The sequence below is a fragment of the Caretta caretta genome, chromosome 3, assembly GCF_965140235.1.
Source record: "Caretta caretta isolate rCarCar2 chromosome 3, rCarCar1.hap1, whole genome shotgun sequence".
Lineage (NCBI taxonomy): Eukaryota > Metazoa > Chordata > Testudines > Cheloniidae > Caretta > Caretta caretta.
This window is the reverse complement of record NC_134208.1, coordinates 154,799,860-154,819,833: the sequence shown is the minus strand read 5'-3', so window position 1 is coordinate 154,819,833 and position 19,974 is coordinate 154,799,860. Positions and strand designations below refer to the sequence as shown.

General features: G+C 43.8%; 1 protein-coding gene across 2 annotated transcripts in view; it reads left to right on the top strand.

The window, feature by feature from the left end:
• SUPT7L (SPT7 like, STAGA complex subunit gamma) overlaps positions 1 to 19,974 on the top strand; it is a 20,302-nt gene extending 328 nt beyond the window's left edge. The window contains exons 2-5 of one of the 2 annotated variants that reach the window (XM_075127041.1): positions 448 to 1,047; positions 9,404 to 9,728; positions 12,420 to 12,657; positions 19,198 to 19,974. In XM_075127041.1, the coding sequence (XP_074983142.1) occupies positions 635 to 1,047; positions 9,404 to 9,728; positions 12,420 to 12,657; positions 19,198 to 19,460 (1,239 nt within the window). In that variant the 5' untranslated portion in view covers positions 448 to 634 and the 3' untranslated portion in view covers positions 19,461 to 19,974. The remainder of the gene's footprint in view (positions 1 to 447; positions 1,048 to 9,403; positions 9,729 to 12,419; positions 12,658 to 19,197) is intronic. The other variant, XM_048843447.2, reaches the window with a different exon arrangement.

Genomic DNA, 19,974 nt, shown 5'->3' with positions numbered 1-19,974 from the left:
CCCGGACTTCCCTAAGGTCTGGAAAGCCCGTGGGAGCCTGTGGAGGAAAGCGCTGCTGGGAAGAATACTTCGTGCCTCTGCAGCCAGCCTGGGGCTCCGTCTCCGGGGCGGGGTTATAGACCAGCCCCGCCGGCTGGGGGAGTGGGGGTGGGAGTAAACTAAGGCAGTAAGTCATATGGTTTGTTCCAAAGTCTTACTGCTCTGGCGTACTGAAGAAAGATTGATGTGGCGTGCTCAGATGACTGATCACCGAACACCCCAGAAGCTAATTCCATACACACACAGTGGATTTGGGACCCACTGAACTTGTAAACTTCTGAAATTTCCCCCTAGACAGGGCAGATTGGGTTGTCAGGTCTTCTGTGAATTCTTCCTTTAGGTCAGGGAGAACTAAAGTCTGCATTATAAATATGAAACAACCTTACATCTGTCTCTCTTTTTCTTAAGAACAGCACCATCTTGCAAGTGTTCTGAAGACCATACTTCTTTTCAGCATGTCCTTGAATGAGAAGTTGTTGCTGTTGATAACTGGAAGGGTGCTTGGAGTTTCCTAACTCCTTTGTTTCTTCTACCAAAAGCCTACTGTCTTCTCAAAAGTCTGTTACTTTAGGTACTATACCTTATTTGTGACAAAATGCTGCGATATTGGGGTGAGATTCCAGTGTCGACCAGTCAGGCCAACCGTAGTTCCTTTGATTTGCTTCAGCGGGAGTTTCGCACTGTGGAAGTCCAGGATCCTCCATTACATCAGCCCTCTGCAAACAAGCCCAGGCCACCCACCATGCTGGACATCCCCTCGGAGCCCTGTAGCCTCACCATTCACACCATTCAGCTCATCCAGCACAACAGACGGCTGCGCAGCCTCATCGCCATGGCTCAGGCCCAGAACCAGCAGCAAGTGGAGGGCATAAAGACTGATGAGAGCGAGCCTCTGCCATCCTGTCCTGCCTCCCCACCCCTCCCTGATGATCTGCTTCCTCTGGATAGCAAAACCCCCAAAATGCCATTTCAGCTAAGGCATAGTGACCCAGAGAGCGACTTTTATAGGTGTGTTGGTGTCACATTGGATTAAGTCTCTGCTGCAGTGAAGTCAGGCAAATTTATATGTACAGAGTCAGTCAGATGGATCCTTTTTGGGGAGTATTTATCTCAGGATCATTAAGGAGGGAGGGAGACTAAGGTCAGAAATCCTGAATTCTACTCATCTGTATTCATTTCCTATCTGTAAAATGCGGTTAGCAATTCTGATTTGTGTCTCAACAGGGTGCAGCTTAGTGTTCATAAGTGTGTTTTGACATCTGATGGAAGGAGCTGTAGAAGTTCAATTATGGGTTGTCACGGGAGATAGTCTTTCATCTTTAGATTCTCATTTAAATCCAGTTGCTGATTCAAATCCAGTTTAGTTTCATAATGGCTGAAAGTCTATAAGCCTTACATATAAGCATTTGGCTGTTCAGTGGCCTGTAATGATGAAAGTAGTTGATGGTATCCCTCCAGTTCCTAATGGCTACACAACATAAACTTCCCTGCATCACAGTTGGCATTGTTCTTGATAATCTCAGCAGAGAGGTTGAGAATTGTATGGTCATGGACACTGAATTCCCTTCTCCCTAAAACTGGCTTTTCCAACAGAGGGAAAGTGGGACAGTTTGTAGGAAACTTATATTGCCTCTGCTCTACCTGTTCTTTTGGGGGTAAATAATAGGGGTCCAATCTCTGGGGTTTTCCAACAGCAATCTTTATTTTGCCAGCACTACATTAAGAGAAAGTGCTTTTTCTACAGGATGCTGAGGTGCTTTACAGACTGTAGAGTTTTATTTACAGAGATCACTCTCACCATTATAATACAGTATGTTCTTAGGTGGAATAAGGTAGCAGCCACTCCATACATGTTGTAGGAGAGAACAACAACTTCTATTGAAATAGGGGAAGTTTAGGTCAACAGAAAGTGATTAACCAATTGGGTTCAGATAGGACCCCAGGGTTAACACCCTTCCTACTCCTGCTGTGGGATCTTTAATGACCACAAATGGCTAAGAATTCTACTTTGTCTTACTTGAAAGTGGAGCTGGGTGACAATTTTCAGCCAAAACTTTTTTCCAGTGAGAAATGCAGATTTAACACCACCAAAATATTTTTCCAATTTGTATAGATTTTGCCAAATTGTTTGGTTTAAAAAAAAAAACAAAAAGTGAGAAAAAAATCAATGTTTTGACATCTTCAGAACAATGTTGTGGTTTTTTTATTTGAAACAATTAAAACTAAATCAAAACAAAATATTTCGATTTTGCTGAAACTAAACAATTTGTTTGGCTCCTAACAGATGTTTGTTTGGATTTGCTGAAAATTAAAAAACAATTTTTGGTTCAACCCAAAACAATTTTTTTAAATTGTCAGTGAACTGGAAAGTCCTAGCTGTAGTAATGCAGTGCCCCCCATACACTACGTTGGGGCAGTGTTTCAGTAATCACTTTGAAAGATCATCATCTTGTAAAGAAAAGGTCAGCTGAATAAAGATAAGACTGGGAAAGCGAACTACATCAGAAAATAGTTTAGTTGTTTATATCAAGTTAAAAAATAGTAATAGTAATGTGTACTTCAGTATGGTGCCTTATGCCCTCGTGGTTTATAACTATCAGTGAATCAAGTCTTGTAGTACTCTTGCAAAAACTGGCATCATCCCTGTTTTACAAATGGGGAACAGGGACATATGGGTGAAGTGGCTTGTCCAAGGTCACTCAAAAAACTCATGTTCCCAACAGAGCCTAGATCATGACTTGTAGTCATGTAGTTTAACCATTAGATGCAATTAATGCATTTGCCCTACTGACTTCCTTTTTCAGAGCTCCTCAGGTACCTAAGATGAGAAGTCAAGGGAGGCTTACTTGGATCTTGTTTGATTTTGCATGCAGTTTGCATAGCTAACTCATTCTAACTTGTTTCATTTCACAGATGAGTTAAGCTTTTTTATTTTTTTAGTTGAGCTTTTATTGTAAAGGTTCAAAATATTTTTGATCAGATTTCACTTTGGTTTAGACAAATGTAAATCCCTTTCATGTTTAGAGTAATTAAGATAGTTATTGATAAAAACAGAACCCCAACCCTGTCCTTGTCTACTACAGTCATTGAGGATGGTTGAGGGAAACAATATTTATAGCAGTTAGACACCTGGGAAAGCTTAAGGACAGAATTGTGAAAAACTGGTGCAGTGTAACTTGGGAGTGACATGTTTTGTGGATTATAAAGAAGGAGTTTTTAATGGGATGCGGTGAATTTGGAGTTTAATGCAAAACATGGTTTAATTGTGTGCCTCACAGATTAAACTGTTTTAAACTCTCACAGAACAGGAACTTGAAGGTCCATGTAGTATATGCTTTTATTCTGTTCTAGGCTAGAACAGAGAAAATCTGTTGTATAGACATTTTATGTGAATAAAAATAGCAGCTGCAGTTACACTAGCTAGAATAAAAGTACAAAGGGTGTCAGCCCTCATTCCTCTTCAATGAGAAAGATGATCATAAACAGAGATAGAGAAGTCTTTTCCTTCTTATGATACAGTTGGCTTTTATGTTTTCCTCTGAAACATCCATTGTGTTCCACTGCCAGAGACGTAGTATCAGACTAATCAGTTGACTGAACTATTTCAGTTCCTTTATCCACTGTAAAAACAGTCATTCTAGAGGAAATAGAGTGTGTATATACACTTACACAAAGAAAGACTAGAAGGTTTTCATTGGTGTAGGAACTGAAAACAGAGGGTTAAGTTCTCAGCATTGAAAGTTTAATGTATAGCAGCATGACAGGGTTGGGACTCACCACCACAGCGCCTCCCACTGGCATGTCTGGGAATTAGCTCTGTCCTCTGCAGGGTGCCCTCTGCTGGTGGTATCCCATCCATCATTTGCTCCCCTATTGGTATCCGGACCCATGTTGCTTCCTGCTCGGCAATGTCTGCTTCTGGTCACTGCCCTCTGACAGTGCCCCTTAGTCCGTCCTCACACCCTTCCAGGGGTGGGGGGCTTTTAACAACAGTCTTTCTGCTCACTCCTGCTGCATTGGCCAACCACAACCCAAAGTCTAGCCTCTCACATGTGGGGCACATTGCAGTCAGCCAGGTACACACAATATGAGGGGAAAGGGGTTGGAGGGGAGACCCAGGCCCACCCACTACTCTGGGTCCTGGACCAGGGACCCTCTAGCAGCAGCCTCCCTGCCCTCCTTCTTGTCTCTTGCTCATCTATCCTCCCTGAGCTAATTCCCCTCTGGCCCCTCGCACCCTCTAGGCCCTTCCAGTCAGGGCCTGCAGCCTGGCAGGTATTGGGCTGGAGCGCTCCTCAGCTCCTCCAAGCCTACGCTGCACTGTCCAGGTCTTCTTCCCTCAGGAGACAGACCTTCTCCCTTAAAGATCTGGGAGAGACTGCCTAGGCTGCTCCTGGGCAGCCTTTATATAGGACTGAGCCCTGGCCCTGATTGGCCACCTCCTGCTCAGTCCTGATTGGCTCTCCCACAGGCCCTCCCTAATTGGCTGCCAGTCTGCACAGCTGCTCTGGCCTGCTCTAGCCCAGTCTCTCATAGGGGTGGGGCTGCTGCCCCACCACAAGCAGACTTATAATTACTGTCTGAGCTGGAGACTTCTACCATAACATGACTGCTAGTTTTCTCTCTGTCTGCCTCCAACTGCCATGGAACCATCTTCGAAAGAAACACAACCTACTCCCTCACCCTCTCCCCACAAAGCATCTCAGATGCCTTTTCTCACTTGTCAGTAGATGGTTTCTTAGCTGGCCTCCGTTGCTGTTCTCTCTGACTCTGTTAGTTGCCTCCCTGACCTTCTAGTTGAGGTGCAGGCTCCACACCCCTTGCGGGTTGGGGAGTGGCAGCAGGCAGGAAGTATCCACTAATGGTTAGGAATTGATTTTTTACAATGGGGTGGCAACTTCAATGGGGAGAATGTGCTGAGGATTAGGATTTCTGATAGTAGCGACTGGGGGATGCAGAGCAGATCAGCCCTCTTCCTCTGGACTAGTACCCCAGTTTATCCCCAAAACCCAGCAAGCTTAGGTATATAACCCACCTGGGAACTAGTCAGTTTTCCAAGGGTGAAATCAGCACTAATTATACCAGTTGCTGGATATCCCTAGACAACTGGGCGCAGGCAGGTGAAAGACAATGGAGACACTAAAAAAGAGGTGTATTCAGAAAGGGAAAAGAGTCCCCTACCCCAGCAAAGCTCTCCTTATTGTAATCATTGTTCTCCAGCACACAGGTTCTCAACCTTTCCAGACTACTGTACCCTTTTCCGGCATCTCATTTGTTTTGTGTACCCCCACGTTTCACCTCATTTAAAAACTACTTGCTTACAGAATCAGACATTAAAAATACAAAAGTGTCACAGCACACTATTACTGAAAATTGCTTACTTTTTCATTTTTACCATAAAATTATAAAATAAATCAATTGGAATATAAATATTGTACTCCCATTTCAGTGTTAGGTATATAGAGCAGTATAAACAAGTCATATGAAATTTTAGTTTGTACTGACTTCGCTACTGCTTTTTATGTAGCCTGATGTAAAATTAGGCAAAAATCTAGATAAGTTGATGAACCCCCCCTTGAAAACCTCTTTGTACCCTCAAGGATACATGTACCCCTGGTTGTGAACCACTGCTCCAGCACACTTTGTAACTAATTTAACCTTGTTTTTCCAGCATCATCTTTTGCTCTTTTGCATGGGGGGAAAATAGTTCTCAAGTGATGGGAATTTTTGCGCCTCATTTGGTAGAAATCAGCTCAGCAGTGTAATGTTTCATAAAATTGAAGTGCTCATGAGAAAGCGGTCTTTTCTTTCCCTAGACCTGCTGCTAGCTCAGTGCTCACCTTTGACAGCCTATGACTTCCTTCCATTATTTTACATGAGTAAACCTAAGTTGTTGCTCCACATATTGAATTGGCCCAATTACTTTCACTTTAACAGGCTAGTTAAACAGGAAAGGGCCCACCAGATTTTCCTTCCTTTAAAGGAAATGGCCTTGCTAGAGAGTGGCTTGGACACAAGAATGTTTCTGATTACTTCATGTGGGGGCAGTAGATGGCATGCTGTCATGTTAAGAGACTGCCACAGAAAATGTGTCATTTTATGAGGCTGGCAACCTCATTCACTCTGAAGGTTAAGTTTGATTGATCTGAGTTGGCAGATTTGTCAGTCTGCTCTAAAGTGATATTCTGTACATTATAGGCCCATTGACGGGGATGGGGAAAAAACAACATTTCAGTTTATATATTCTTGGTTTGGGTAGATGGTTTTTCCTCCGTATTGTCTCCTGCAGTGGTGGTCCATAAAAACGTAGAGGTGTTCCTAGATCTTTATGTAGATCTCTGATCTAAGTGAGGATTTATTATTGTCAAATGGGCCAGTATCTCATAGTATTTATGGTAACTGAAAATAGCCTAGATCCTCTTCTGCAGAGATGATCACATTCTAAGCTTTCAAATTGCACACTTGCAAGTCTGGTACTTGCCAACCCACAGTGACTAAATCTTAGGGGTAAAGATTCTTCCGTTTATTCACAGCTATGTGACACTGATTAAGTGTTAAGCAGGCTCAAGTTTGGTTGGTAGCTGGATGACTTCTTAGAAAGCATTAGAAGCTGTAGGAAGTGGCATTCTGCTGTCAAAGTCAGTAGAGATAAGTGTTTAGGAGTGCTGTGTTTCTGGAGATGCCAAACTTTGAATGAGGTGTAAAGCCAAGGTTCTTACTAGTTATGGCCATGTGAAAAAGTAAAATAAAAAATCTTATGGCCTTTTTTGCAGAGGTTTGTTGGTATAGTGACACGTTCAATTTAAAACTCGCTCTTCTGCCTGAAAATGTTTTCCTGTTGATACAAGCATGGGCAAATATGAGTATAACTCAAAGGAGTTGAGTGGGGGGAATTTTCTCTCTCCCCGCCCCCAGCCCCCCAGTCTGTTTACATTGGACAGCACTTTGTTTATAGGAAGTTTCACTCTTTCCCCTGTATAACTAATTCATTAATCATCTTCTCCTGTTGTTCCTGTGAGGGGAAAAAACCCACCAAAACAAAAACAAACAAAAAACGCAACCAGGAAACTGTGTTCATAAAAATACAAAAATTGGGATGGATACACAGAGAGAGGCACAGTTTCCGGAAACTGTCTGTTTCTCTCTCTTTCTCTCTCTCTAAATGGGTTAGATTTTAGATTGACTATATTCTTTGACCTCAGTGTCCTGGCCACATACTAATTGGGTAATTAGGTTCTTTTCCAGCATTCTTTTTTGTTGCTAAATATTGCTGTGCATTGTTAAACAGTAGCTGGAGGTGGTGGTGGTGTATCCCAAATGGGCTAACTGAATTATTTCTCTAGTGTATTAGTTTAAGCTTGCAAAGTGCCTCATTTGACAGCTAGTAATTATATTTAACCATACCCCTCTACCCACCTAAAAAGAAAGGACCAGTCCCTGGCTTTGACAGTGGTTCTCTCCTGCTGTGGAAGAAAATGGAGAACTAAGCCCCTGTGTCGATGTTGTAAGAGGCCTAGGGCTCTCCGTGAGCTACTGAAGAGTATGGCAATACAAAAAGGGTACAAAACAGCATGAATGATGCTTGGGCTACAGAGAAACTAGATGATCTTTCAATTGGTGTATCAGAGGGTCTGCTTTCTCCATTCTAAGGCAAATGACATAATTAAATAAAAATCCAGAAGAGTCACTTCACAGAGTTTAATAACTAGGAGTTAATGACCTGAGGTCCACACAGCTATTCTTATTCCCCAGGTAATACCTTGAACTGAGGCTTTTCCTGTACTATTAATTGTTTTCTTTAACTTCATTATTTAAAAGCATTTCATACTAGTGAAAAATGTGGAGTTGTGAACCTGGCAAATGATGAAGCCCTCTAGTTATCCACAGAAGGGTTTTGGTACTGACAGCAATAGTGCAAGCTTCCCTCTCACTACCTGACACACACATACCATGGCTCAGCCCTGTTTTGTGGGGGCCCTCTTTAAGGATCAGAGGGGAGCTGAAGCTCTGAGGTCCATGCATTTTTTCTGAGACTGAAAGGTGCCAGTTGTGATGGATGTTCTATGGTGTAGACACCTGCGTGCTAGGCACTGCAGTGAGACCAATCTCTCATCTTAAGTAAGCCACTAAGCAGTTAGCAGATGATATCTGTAAGGCATCAACTGGTGGCAAGTCATTGGAAACACTGGGTGGTGCAAGTGTTTGTGGAGGAGGTGAGGAATTAGGAAGTTGGGTTTGTAAGGAGATCAGAAAAGGAAACTGATCAGAAACTAAACGTGAAATTGACTGGTCTACTTTAACCACTGGAACTGAGTGAAGTATTAAAAAGCAAACAAAAACCATACCAAGTGAACAGAAACTATGAATTTTAAAGTCTGTTGGGCCAGACACATGCTCTTTTGTCTTTCAAATTCTTCAAAGCTTTTCTTTCCCCTGTGAAACTCTCAAATACTAACCCACCTCAGTAAAAAATTCTCACCCACTCATTACAAGAATATTGTAAATGTTGTAAGCTAGTGGTTCTCAGCCTCTCCCATACTGGGACCTCTCCTACCTTCTGCTTCCCATCTAGCTGGGATGTAGCCAGGACCCCCCTCTCCCATTTAGCAATATGAGGAAGGGCAGTGTGGTCATAACCCCCAAGCTGTGAACCCTTGTTTTAAGACAGCACCTTCCTCTGGATCTTCCAGCATGCTTTGTGTTACGTTGCAAATGGTACTGTCTCTCTCTTCCTGCTTCTTCCATAGCACCAAGTGCATTGCTTAGACGTGACATGGAAAAAATGGGCTCGTACCTTTTTGTGTATACTTTGATTTAACAAAGTGTGTGTGCTCTGCTTGGTTTTTGTACATTACAAATTTACATCTTGTCTGTCTTGGAAGGTTCTGTGGATGACTGGAGAGCTAATAGGCCTGTGACATTAGAGATAACAAAGAAGTGAAACCTGATTAAGAGGGGAAGAGATTTGCATTCATGTTGCATTCATGTTGTTAAAACTCCTTTTTTGTGTGTTTAGCACCTGTTTAATTCAGACCTCTGGGATAAAAGCTCTTGGTTTAATTAAGGGCTGAGAAAGCTCAGTCCGCATTTGAGTCACCCAAGGAGTCTTCTAGCATAAAAAAGAAAGATGAGACTTGACATTTTTGATATTTGTAAGGAAAAAAAAAAGCAGCCATAAACCTTCCAGGCCTCCTCCATACATAAGATGCCATAAAGGACCCAAACCCAACTGCATTTCCTTTGCAGGTCAGGTCACCTCTGCTAAATTAAAAGCACAGACCTTTTAACAGTCAACAGTTTTTTCCTCTCCCCCATTTTCCTGAGGTGGGTGAAGGCCTGCTCATGTTGTCCTCTCTGCTTTTAGAGGGAAAGGGGAACCAGTAACTGAGCTGAGTTGGACCTCCTGCCGGCAGCTTCTCTACCAGTCCATGGCCACCATCCTGGCCCATGCGGGGTTCGAGTGTGCCAATGAGAGCGTCCTGGAGACCCTGACAGACATTGCTCATGAGTACTGCTTGAAGTTCACCAAGCTGCTGCGCTTCACTGTGGACCGAGAAGCTCGGCTTGGGCAGACGCCTTTCCCGGACGTAATGGAACAGGTGTTCCACGAAGTGGGCATTGGCAGCGTGCTCTCTCTGCAGAAGTTCTGGCAGCATCGCATTAAGGATTATCACAGCTACATGCTGCAGGTGAGGATAGAGATGTAAAAAATACTGCTTAATGAAAGACACTCCCAGTGCAATCTCTTGTTGCTATATAGAGAACTGTCTGGATCAGTGAGTTAACGTCCAACTAGATCTCTTACTTTTGGGGGGGGGGGTCAGGGAGGGTTTTAGTAAACAACCAGAAGGCAATAACCTCCCCATGTGGGCTGCTAGGGGGCTAGGAGCGTTGTGGTAGTAGCATGTCTGCCCTCTAAGGGAGGAAGCCCCTTAGTTATCCACCCTTTTGCTGATCTAGAAGTATGCGGGTGGTTGGCCTGGGAGGAAGCTGTGTTTCAGAAAAGTGAGTCAGCTCAATGAAGGAGATAAGGAAGGAAAATTGTTGGGATCTTCCCCATCTTCTTTTCTCCACCAGAAGCTCCCACAACTCGTTTAATATTGAAGAGATCTATTGTTTGAAAATAGATGATCAAACAAGTAAATTCTTCTACAGAGAGAGCCTATTCAAGCAGAGAATTTGTGATTAAATTACATCAAATACTGGATCCATAATTTATCTGATCTTCCATGGATTTGTGTAAACCATCCAACAACAGAAACAGGATACTTTGATTTCCTCAGTTTCTCTAGAGTCTAGTTGAATAGAATGGTAATCATGCAGTGAGTGAGGAGATATGCATAGTACTAGAAAGCCCCTGGTATTTATCAGAATGACGGAGTGCATTAAACAGTGTTCAGCTTGACATGAAACAGTTTCCATGTAAGGAAAACAAAATTCAGAAGAAGAAAAGAGTCAGTACTGATTTATCAACTTGATTTCTATTTCTGTGGGTCACTGGGATGTTTAGCTGTATTTTAGTAATGTAAAGCAGTGAGCACACACAAACCAACCTAATTTTAATATATAGCTCGTGAAATGAGGTGGTTTGTTGAAACTGTACAGAAAGTTCAGTCTGAGAATACGCTGCCATGTAGTTTTTCTGTGAGCTGTTAAACATCTGCTGCCTCCTATTCCCAGCAGTGGCTGCATTTTTCGGTGAATGCTGAACCAACTCCAGATATGATAAAGCTCTTTGGAGTGAAAAATGCAATATAAATTTCTGTTATCCCTGCAGGGAGCTGGTTTCTTTTGAACTAGTTTTTCCAGAGTTAAACGCTGGCATATTGTTTTAGTGACATAGACATAAAGATATTCTCTCCTTCATGGACTCGTGTAAATGCTATGAATGTGAAGGAGAATAATATTGAGGCTCATTGAGAGGAGAATTGTACCTCCTGTAGAGTACATGACCTGAGGCAAAATCTGTCTGGTCTGAGCTTCCTAGGGATTTATTCTGTGTTCCCTACCTTGGTATTTGAGAGACTTCTGGAGCAGCTCAGTTGCACTCCCACACTCGTCCTGCATGGCACCCTGTGACTTGCACAGAGTTTGCATAAATCAGAGACCTGCAAATGTCAGTGGCATATAAATTGTTAGTGGTTCTGATGTTTATCAAAAAAGCTACATCATCTGGATTCCTCTTCACTAAAAGATTTTTTTGTTTCAAAAATGCTGATTGTATTGGTTAAAAGACTCTTTTTGCATTATGAATACCTTTTAGTTCAATGTAAATGTTTATAAAACAGATGGACTTTAGCTAGTAATATCAGTCCCCACCTACAGCACTCCCTGCTGTTTTGAGGTCTGGGTTTCCTGCATAGCTGTAACCTAGGGAGGGCGGAAGGGATAGCTCAGTGGTTTGAGCATTGGCCTGCTAAACCCAGGGTTGTGAGTTCAATCCTTGAGGGGGCCATTTAGGGATCTGGGGCAAAAATTAGGGATTGGTCCTGCTTTGAGCAGGGGGTTGGACTAGATGACCTCCTGAGGTCCCTTCCAACCCTGAGATTCTATGATTCACTACATCTCACTCTTGACTTGCAGTAACCTCTGCTACTTCAAGGTGTGTGTAGATGAGGAAGTAGGTTTTGTTTTAAAACAGCAGTACCACTGCACCTCAGTCTAGACCTGTAACAGTCACTGTAATTCTAACCTGGGCCTATCTGGAGCAAAAGGCTATTGAACATTACAGAAATGTGTGATACAGACAAGTACTAGTAGTAGCTAGACTTAGACTGCAAAATTCACTTAATTGATGGTGTATGGTTGATAAGAACCTAAGTTTCTAGAGGTGAAGGGTTGCTGCTGAATTTCATCCCTATATTCATTTCACTGAAATGGTGGGAGAAAATGTTCATTGCATTTCTGTTGTTGATTGAACAGAAGATAGCCAGGTTCTGTAGGTTGTGATTAAAAATGGTGACAGACAGCTCAGAAGTTAAGTAGTTAAAGTTTAGGAGTGGGACTCAGGACACACATGGGTTCTATTTCTTGTTGTGTCCCAGACTTGCTGTGTGTGTGTGTGTGTGTGTTAATTTCTGGGCCCCTGTTTCCCCATCTATGAAATAAGGCTGCTGATACTTATTCACCAGACAGGTGTGAATAACTTATTGGAGCCTTAGTAAATTAACCCCGTTGAAGTCCTTTTAAATCGTCAGATGGAAGAAGTTCTGAAAGGACAAACCATCATAATTATTATTAATGTGTATAATCTGCTCGAGTACCTGTTTCCTTTGATTAGAAACCAGTGATCTTTTGGGGAGAGGGAACACTGTAACACAGTTGCTTTCACTGCTTTGTCTGAAAACTCCAGCCTTTGTGTCTCCAATGATTACTGGCAGGTTAGCAAGCAGCTCTCCGAAGAGTACGAGAAGATTGTCAACCCTGAAAAGGCAGCAGAAGATACAAAACCTGTGAAGATTAAGGAGGAGCCAGTCAGTGATATCACCTTTCCTATAAGTGAGGAGCTGGAGGGAGATCTGGCATCTGGCGACCAGTCTTTGCCTGTGGGAGTCCTTGGAGCTCAGAGTGAGCGTTTTTCTGCCAATCTGGAAGTAGAGGCGTCCCCGCAGGCTACAGGTAAGGGGCAGCCTTCTGTTGTAAACACTCCCTCAGCTTTTCCAAATGGCCTCATGTATTTTACTTTAGCAAAGCTACAGCTGATGGGAGTTGTTTTTGGTCATGTGGGAGGAGGGTTCCGTTTTAAATTAAAAAGCAGCAGTGAGGTTTGTTTAAAACCTTGCACAAATACAAGATACAAAACAGGGAGCAAAATGTAATGTAGTTAATGAAGTGCTAGAGATTTACCCCATACAAATAGATTGGAGTATTCTGCAGTAATACTGCAGGATGCAGAGTTTGCACTAATGTTACTCTAATGATAGCAGCCATTGTGCCAGCATAAAAAGTATACAGTAGAAAATATTCTACAGCAATGGCTACAATCAATGGACGCATGTAAGCCCTTATGGTGTTATATTCTACAGGAGGGGCGGGCAAACTTTTTGGCCTGAGGGCCACATCTGGGTATGAAAATTGTATGATGGGCCATGAATGCTCGTGAAATTGGGGGTTGGGGTGCAGGAGGGGGTGTGGGCTCTTGGATTGGGCAAGAAATGAGGAGTTCAGGGTACAGGAGGGGGCTCCGGATTGGGGCACAGGAGATGGTTAGGGGTTCAGGCTCAGGGTGGCGCTTACTTCAAGCAGCTCCTGGAAGCAGCGGCATGTCCCCACTCTGGCTCCTACGTGGAGGCGTGGCTCCGGCCAGGCGGCTCTGCGTGCTGCCCCATCTACAGGTGCTGGCTCGGCAGCTTCCATTGGCCACGGTTCCTGGCCGATGGGAGCTGCAGAGCCAGCACTTGGGGTGGGGGCAGGATGTGGAGCCCCCTGGCTGCCCCTACATGTAGGAGCTGGAGGGGGGACATACCACTGCTTCTGGGAGCCGCGCAGAGCCAAGCAAGCCCCTAACCCTGCTCCCCAGCTGGAGCTCGAGGGCTGGATTAAAAGGTGTGATGGGCTGGATGCAGCCCACAGGCCGTAGTTTGCTCACCCCTGTTCTACAGTAATGGTTCAAGCACTGCAACTTACAATGATATTACTCAAGTGTTTGCTGCTACTATCATAGAATTATGGTAGTATATGTTTGAATAAGGGTAACCTTCTGCCAATCCAGTATAACGAAGGGAAAATACTTTTGAACACTTGTAAAATGTGTATAAGAGGAGGGCCAACAGACTTTCCTTTTGCATATGAAGCAACAAAAAAAAAGCTGCTTTTTATTCTCATTCCTAATGAATAAACAGTTACAAAAAGGATTCAGTTGATTTTCCTTTTTTGAGGTGGTGCCAGGAGTTTACCACTTCCTGAAACGAACAGCACAGGAATAGTTTCACTTGTAATGAGGAGCTTGCCTGAGGATGCCTGTTGCTGGATTATTTGGGGCTTGTTTAGTTCTGCCAGCTGACTGCTGTGGGGAGCTTCTACTTTATTAGTATTCTCTGAAGTTTTACAGTACTGAACACACTAATCAAACTTGCCAGGTAGCTCATGACTCAAGGCCAGAACTTCATGTTATCAAAAAATTGTGGTCCACATTCTTTGATCCAGGAATAAGAACAGGAACACAAATAATGAGGGAAGGGGGAACTGGTTGAGTCAAAAATTGTTAATGGGACTTACAGCTCATTTGTCCCAAGTTGGTAGTGATTGATCATCACCTTCTGACTGCTATTTAGATTCATAGATACTAAGGTCAGAAGGGACCATTATGATCATCTAGTCTGACCTCCTGCACAATGCAGGCCACAGAATCTCACCCACCCACTCCTGCGATAAACCTCTCACCTATGTCTGAGCTATTGAAGTACTCAAATCATGGTTCAAAGACTTCAAGGTGCAGAGAATCCTCCAGCAAGTGACCTGTACCCCATGCTACAGAGGAAGGCGAAAAACCCCCAGGGCCTCTTCCAATCTGCCCTGGAGGAAAATTCCTTCCTGACCCCAAATATGGCGATCAGCTGAACCCTGAGCCAATGGGCAAGATTCACCAACCAGGTACCCAGGAAAGAATTCTCTGTAGTAACTCAGATCCCACCCCATCTAACATCCCATCACAGGCCATTGGGCCTATTTACCATGCATATTTAAAGATCAATTAATTGTCAAAATCATGTTATCCCATCATACCATCTCATCCATAAACTTATTGAGTTTAATTTTAAAGCCAGATAGGTCTTTTGCCCCCGCTGCTTCCCTTGGAAGGCTATTCCAGAACTTCACTCCTCTGACGATTAGAAACCTTCGTCTAATTTCAAGTCTAAACTTCCCGATGGCCGGTTTATATCCATTTGTTCTTGTGTCCACATTTGATCATTTGCGTGAAATGGGCTGGCAGCACTCTGTTCCATTCTAGTAGATGAGTGTTCACATCACAAAACCATCACTACAGTTAGCAGCTTCAGCAATGATAGCGAGGCCTGATTGGGCCATGGAGACTGAACTCCCCTCTTGCTCCTAGAAGTCATCGCTCCAGGTCAGAATTGAGGCACGTTGATTGGCAGTGTGGGAGAATCTTGTACCACTACAGCCTGTATTTGTACCTGTTCGGAATCTACATACAAGTTTCAGTCTGTATGGCTATCAGTCCAGCACCATGCACCGACTCTGCGTTCTCTGGAAAATTATGAAGAACCCCCCCACTCGAAGAACCTGTGTTTTGATTCGTATATGCAACCACCTGAACTCAGCCATTCCCTGCAGAAATAAGTGTTTCACTCAGAAACCCAGTTAAAAGTGATGAGGTCTCTTCTATTAACCTTAATCCAAGTTACGTGTGCACTGAGGGGAGACGTCAGAGTCTAGTGGTTGTTTAAAGAATAACACACTGTTGAGTTTTAAAAAACATAAATCCCTCAGATGTTTTGCTGGGAACTTGTATTGTTTTCTGCAGTGCCTCTGAAATGTGAAGTGCTCTTATTTTGTGTGAGAGGGAATGGTGAACTGATTCATGACTGATTCATCTGAAAAGCTCGGTATTAGCATCTACCACTTGAGACCCAGAGGATAACATACTAGCTGTATATTAAATGCCCTTTGCTCCTCTGATATCAGATTGATGTTCTCTAATTATGAATATAAGTGTTCTATTCTTTTCTGAAAATCCCTGTTCACTGCACAAGGGCCTCTGTGTGCTGGAAACCACATCTCTCTAAAGGAGTCCCACTGTGGAGCTGGGCAATGTTGAGTGCATAACATCAGATGGAGGGAGAGGAAACTACTGGAATTAGGATATGGGCATCTTCAAGATGGGAATGAGCCTATTAGGAAGGCAGCAATGTCCAGTGGTTTGAGCACAAAACTAGGAGCCGGAGGCTCCTGAGTTCTAATCCTGCATCTGAGTATGCCCTTTGTTGTGGTCATGGGCAAATCACTTCATCTCTTTGCAGATGGGGGAATGGAGACAAACATTGGAATACTATTTCCTTGTCATGTTGTGAGAGTGTTGTGAGGATTAATCCGTTAGTTTGTTGTGTGCTTTGATGTTAAAGTGCTCTGAAGATGAAATGTCCTGTGTAAACATTAAGTAGTTTTACTCATTGGTGACAACACTCAGTGACAAAGGGAGCTAAAGGGAATAGGCCTTAATGGTGAATCAACATTGGTGAAAGAAGGAAACCCTCCGATTATTGCTTAGACTGGGACTGTAGCCTTAAACCTGAGAGCATGTTAATGATGTATCCTCGTGGTTGAGAAGAGGGTAGATTCACTTGAAATGAACATAATGGGGATTTTTAGTGAAGCTTCTGGACACCAATAGGCCCTGTAGTTCTTCCTGGCTGTCTAGCTCATAGACCAGGGGTGGCCAACCTGTGGCTCCAGAGCCACATGTGGCTCTTCAGAAGTGAATATGCGGCTCCTTGTGTCGGCACCGACTCCGGAGCTGGAGCTACAGGCGCCAACTTTCCAGTGTGCCGGGGGGTGTTCAGTGCTCAACCCCTGGCTCTGCCACAGGCCCTGCCCCCACTCCACCCCTTCCCCTGAGCCTGCCATGCCCTCGCTCCTCCCCCCAGAGCCTCCTGCATGCCACAAAACAGCTGATTGGGAGGTGTGGGGAAGGAGGAGGAGGTGCTGATCAGCAGGGCTGCCAGCGTGTGGGAGGGGCTAGGAGCGGGGCCGGGGAGCTGCTGACGTATTACTGTGGCTCTTTGGCCATGTACATTGGTAAATTCTGTCTCCTTCTCAGGCTCAGGTTGGCCACCCCTGTCCTAGACCAGCATAGCCTGTGCTGCCTGCTGCCCACCACATAGGGTCTCCCTCAGCCCTGGTTTGGGCTAAGCAGTTGTGGAAGGTTTACAATGCAAACACCATTGTGATGTTAATGGAAGGATTCTCTTTGTATAACTGCTAGTAACAGGGGAAGTTCAAAATGTTTGGCTCAGCACCCAGAAGCTTAGATGCTTATTCAAACTTGAGGTAAGCCTCTTGAGTCTGCAAACTAGGTTTGGAAATATCCCAAGCTGGCTTCTTAGTTTGCATCTACATTTTATTTTTCATGTGAATTTAACCCTGACCTCCAGGGACCACATGTGAGGAGCGAGACAGGATTTCAGTCTCCCTTTAGTCCTTGGTTGTTATGCTAAGACTCTCAACAAGGGGCCCAATTAGTATTAGTTGCGGTAGTGGGTATTTTGTCTTTTTTTCTTTCAAAATAAATTTGCAGAAATAACAAAGTCTATAATTATCCCTCTTAAGGACAAAATTAAAATAAAACAAAATCCACCCATCACTGTGTTGGAAAAAAAACAACTTGGATATAATCTTACACAAAAGGCCATCATAAAAATGAAAAATGGGCAAAGGTTTGGTGGTCCATTAACCCAGCTTTCACTGACCTCCTAACCTGACCTTCTTGGTGGAAGTTTTGGGAAGAAATTATTACCACCTTTTTATTTTGCATTGGGGTAACACCCAAGAGTCCCAAGTAGACTCTGGACCCCATTGTGCTAGGTGCTATACAAACACCTAGGACGTCACAGTCCCTAACCTGAAGCACTCAGTGTAACTGAAGAGAAGATGCAAGAAAATGAGTAACAAACAATAAGAGGGAAGGGCAGGAGAGAAGATGAAGGTGACTTTAAGAACATCAGACAGTGGCATGGGTGAACAATGTGCATGACCAATAATAATGAAGAATGTTTATAACATTTATTTAAACCAATCACTCTTAAAATTCCTTATGAACTCCTGGTCTCCTTAACAACTGTTCTTCCTCCTTCTTAGGTCATCTTAGGGCTCGCTGCCTAGTTTGTTTGTTTTTCTTTCTAAACAGACTATCCCTAGTTGGCACCTACCTAGAATGATCAGTTCCTTTAAAATAAATACAAACTATACCCACAGCTCCCTCAAACAGTGCCTCCCACCATAGAGCATCTCCTCAGCAGGCCTTAGGGAATCACTGAGTAGAGGATTCCCCCATTTCCCATCTCTCACAGAACAGCTTGGAGTCCGGCACTGCTGGCACTTTAGGTCCTGCTGAGGCCATCAAGGCATCACCCCATGGTGATACTGCTGTGTCCTTCAAGGCCAGGCTCCATGGAGGGCCTGGGCATCTTGGGTAGAGCCCTGTGCTCTTGGCACTAGCTGATGCTGCTGAGTTCTTGGAGGATGCCTGGCCCTTCTAAAACTGACTCATTCAATAGCCACACTATCAGAGGCTCGTTCACCTGCACATCTACCAATGTGATATATGCCATCACGTGCAAGCAGTGCCCCTCTGCCATGTACATTGGCCAAACTGGACAGTCTCTATGTAAAAGAATAAATGGACACAAATCAGACGTCAAGAATTATAACATTCAAAAACCAGTTGGAGAACACTTCAGTCTCTTTGATCACTCGATTACAGACCTAAAAGTGGCAATTCTTCAACAAAAAAACTTCAGAAACAGACTCCAACGAGAGACTGCTGAATTGGAATTAATTTGCAAACTGGACACTATTAACTTAGGCTTGAGTAAAGACTGGGAGTGGATGTGTCATTACACAAAGTAAAACTATTTCCCCGTGTTTATTCCCCCCACTCCCACTGTTCCTCATACGTTCTTGTCAGCTTCTGGAAATGGCCCACCTTGATTATTACTACAAAAGGTTTGTGTTTTCTCTCCTGCTGGTAATAGCTCACCTTACCTGATCACTCTCGTTACAGTGTGTATGGTAACACCCATTGTTTCATGTTCTCTGTGTATATAAATCTCCCCACTGTATTTTCCACTGCATGCATCCAATGAAGTGGGCTGTAGCTCACGAAAGCTTATGCTCAAATACATTTGTTAGTCTCTAATGTGCCACAAGTACTCCACGGATGGCTGCACGGAAAAGGGGCAAAGGGCTTAGTCAGCCCCTGCTCTAAGCGGGAGGTGATCAAAGTAAATACTGCTTTTATATGCTTTGTCTTTTTGTTTCACAGCTGTTCTATCTCCAACCTCGTGAGCCCAGTCTTAGGGGTTAGCCTGCTCTTGCTCTTTCTCCACTGATCGGGCTGTCCTTTGCACCCGTACATCTGTTCCCATGCACTCTTTACTAGGTGACTAATGAGTACTCTCTCTCTCTCTCTCTCTCCAGGTGCTGAGGTCAATGCTTCCCCTCTCTGGAACTTGGCTCAGGTGAAAATGGAGCCTCAGGAAAGTGAGGAGAGCAATGTTCATGGGCATGGGGTCCTAGGTAGTGATGTCTTCGAGGAGCCCATGTCAGGCATGAGCGAAGCTGGGATGCCACAGAGCCCCCATGGCTCCGAGAGCAGTTATGGTTCTCATTCCCCTGATAGCCTGATGGGATCCTCACCTGTCTTCAACCAACGCTGCAAGAAGAAGATGAAGAAGATGTGAAAGGGAAGAGGGCTTTTTTTTTCAAATCCTGCTCATGCTTGAAATGAGCCAACAGGCCCTTGGTATCATGTGGACTATAATAAACAGGGCTGGCCCTGAGTTTTGGGGGACAGTCTGTGAAATTATCATGTGAGGTTCGATCTGCAGTGCATGTCAACCCACCCATCTTCATTCTGCCCATGAACATCAAAGATGATGTTCAACTCCGAGCCTTTAATTTGATTCATTAAGTGTCTCTCTTAACAAAAGCTGGAATGATCATGAGTCAAGTAGGAACACTGGCTTAAACCAGCTCTATACCTATAGCCCATTGGGAGGTTCAAGGGAGTTTTACTGAGCCTCATATTTGTCCTTACAGTTGCACATTAATCTTCTGAAAGAACAAGCTCCAGGCACATTGTTTTTGTTTGTTCATATAACAGTTATGGTCCTAATTCTCTTTCTTGATTGTATTTCATGTTCATTGTACAGAAATAGAAGCCAAACAAATAAAACTCTCCTGCATGTCTAATAA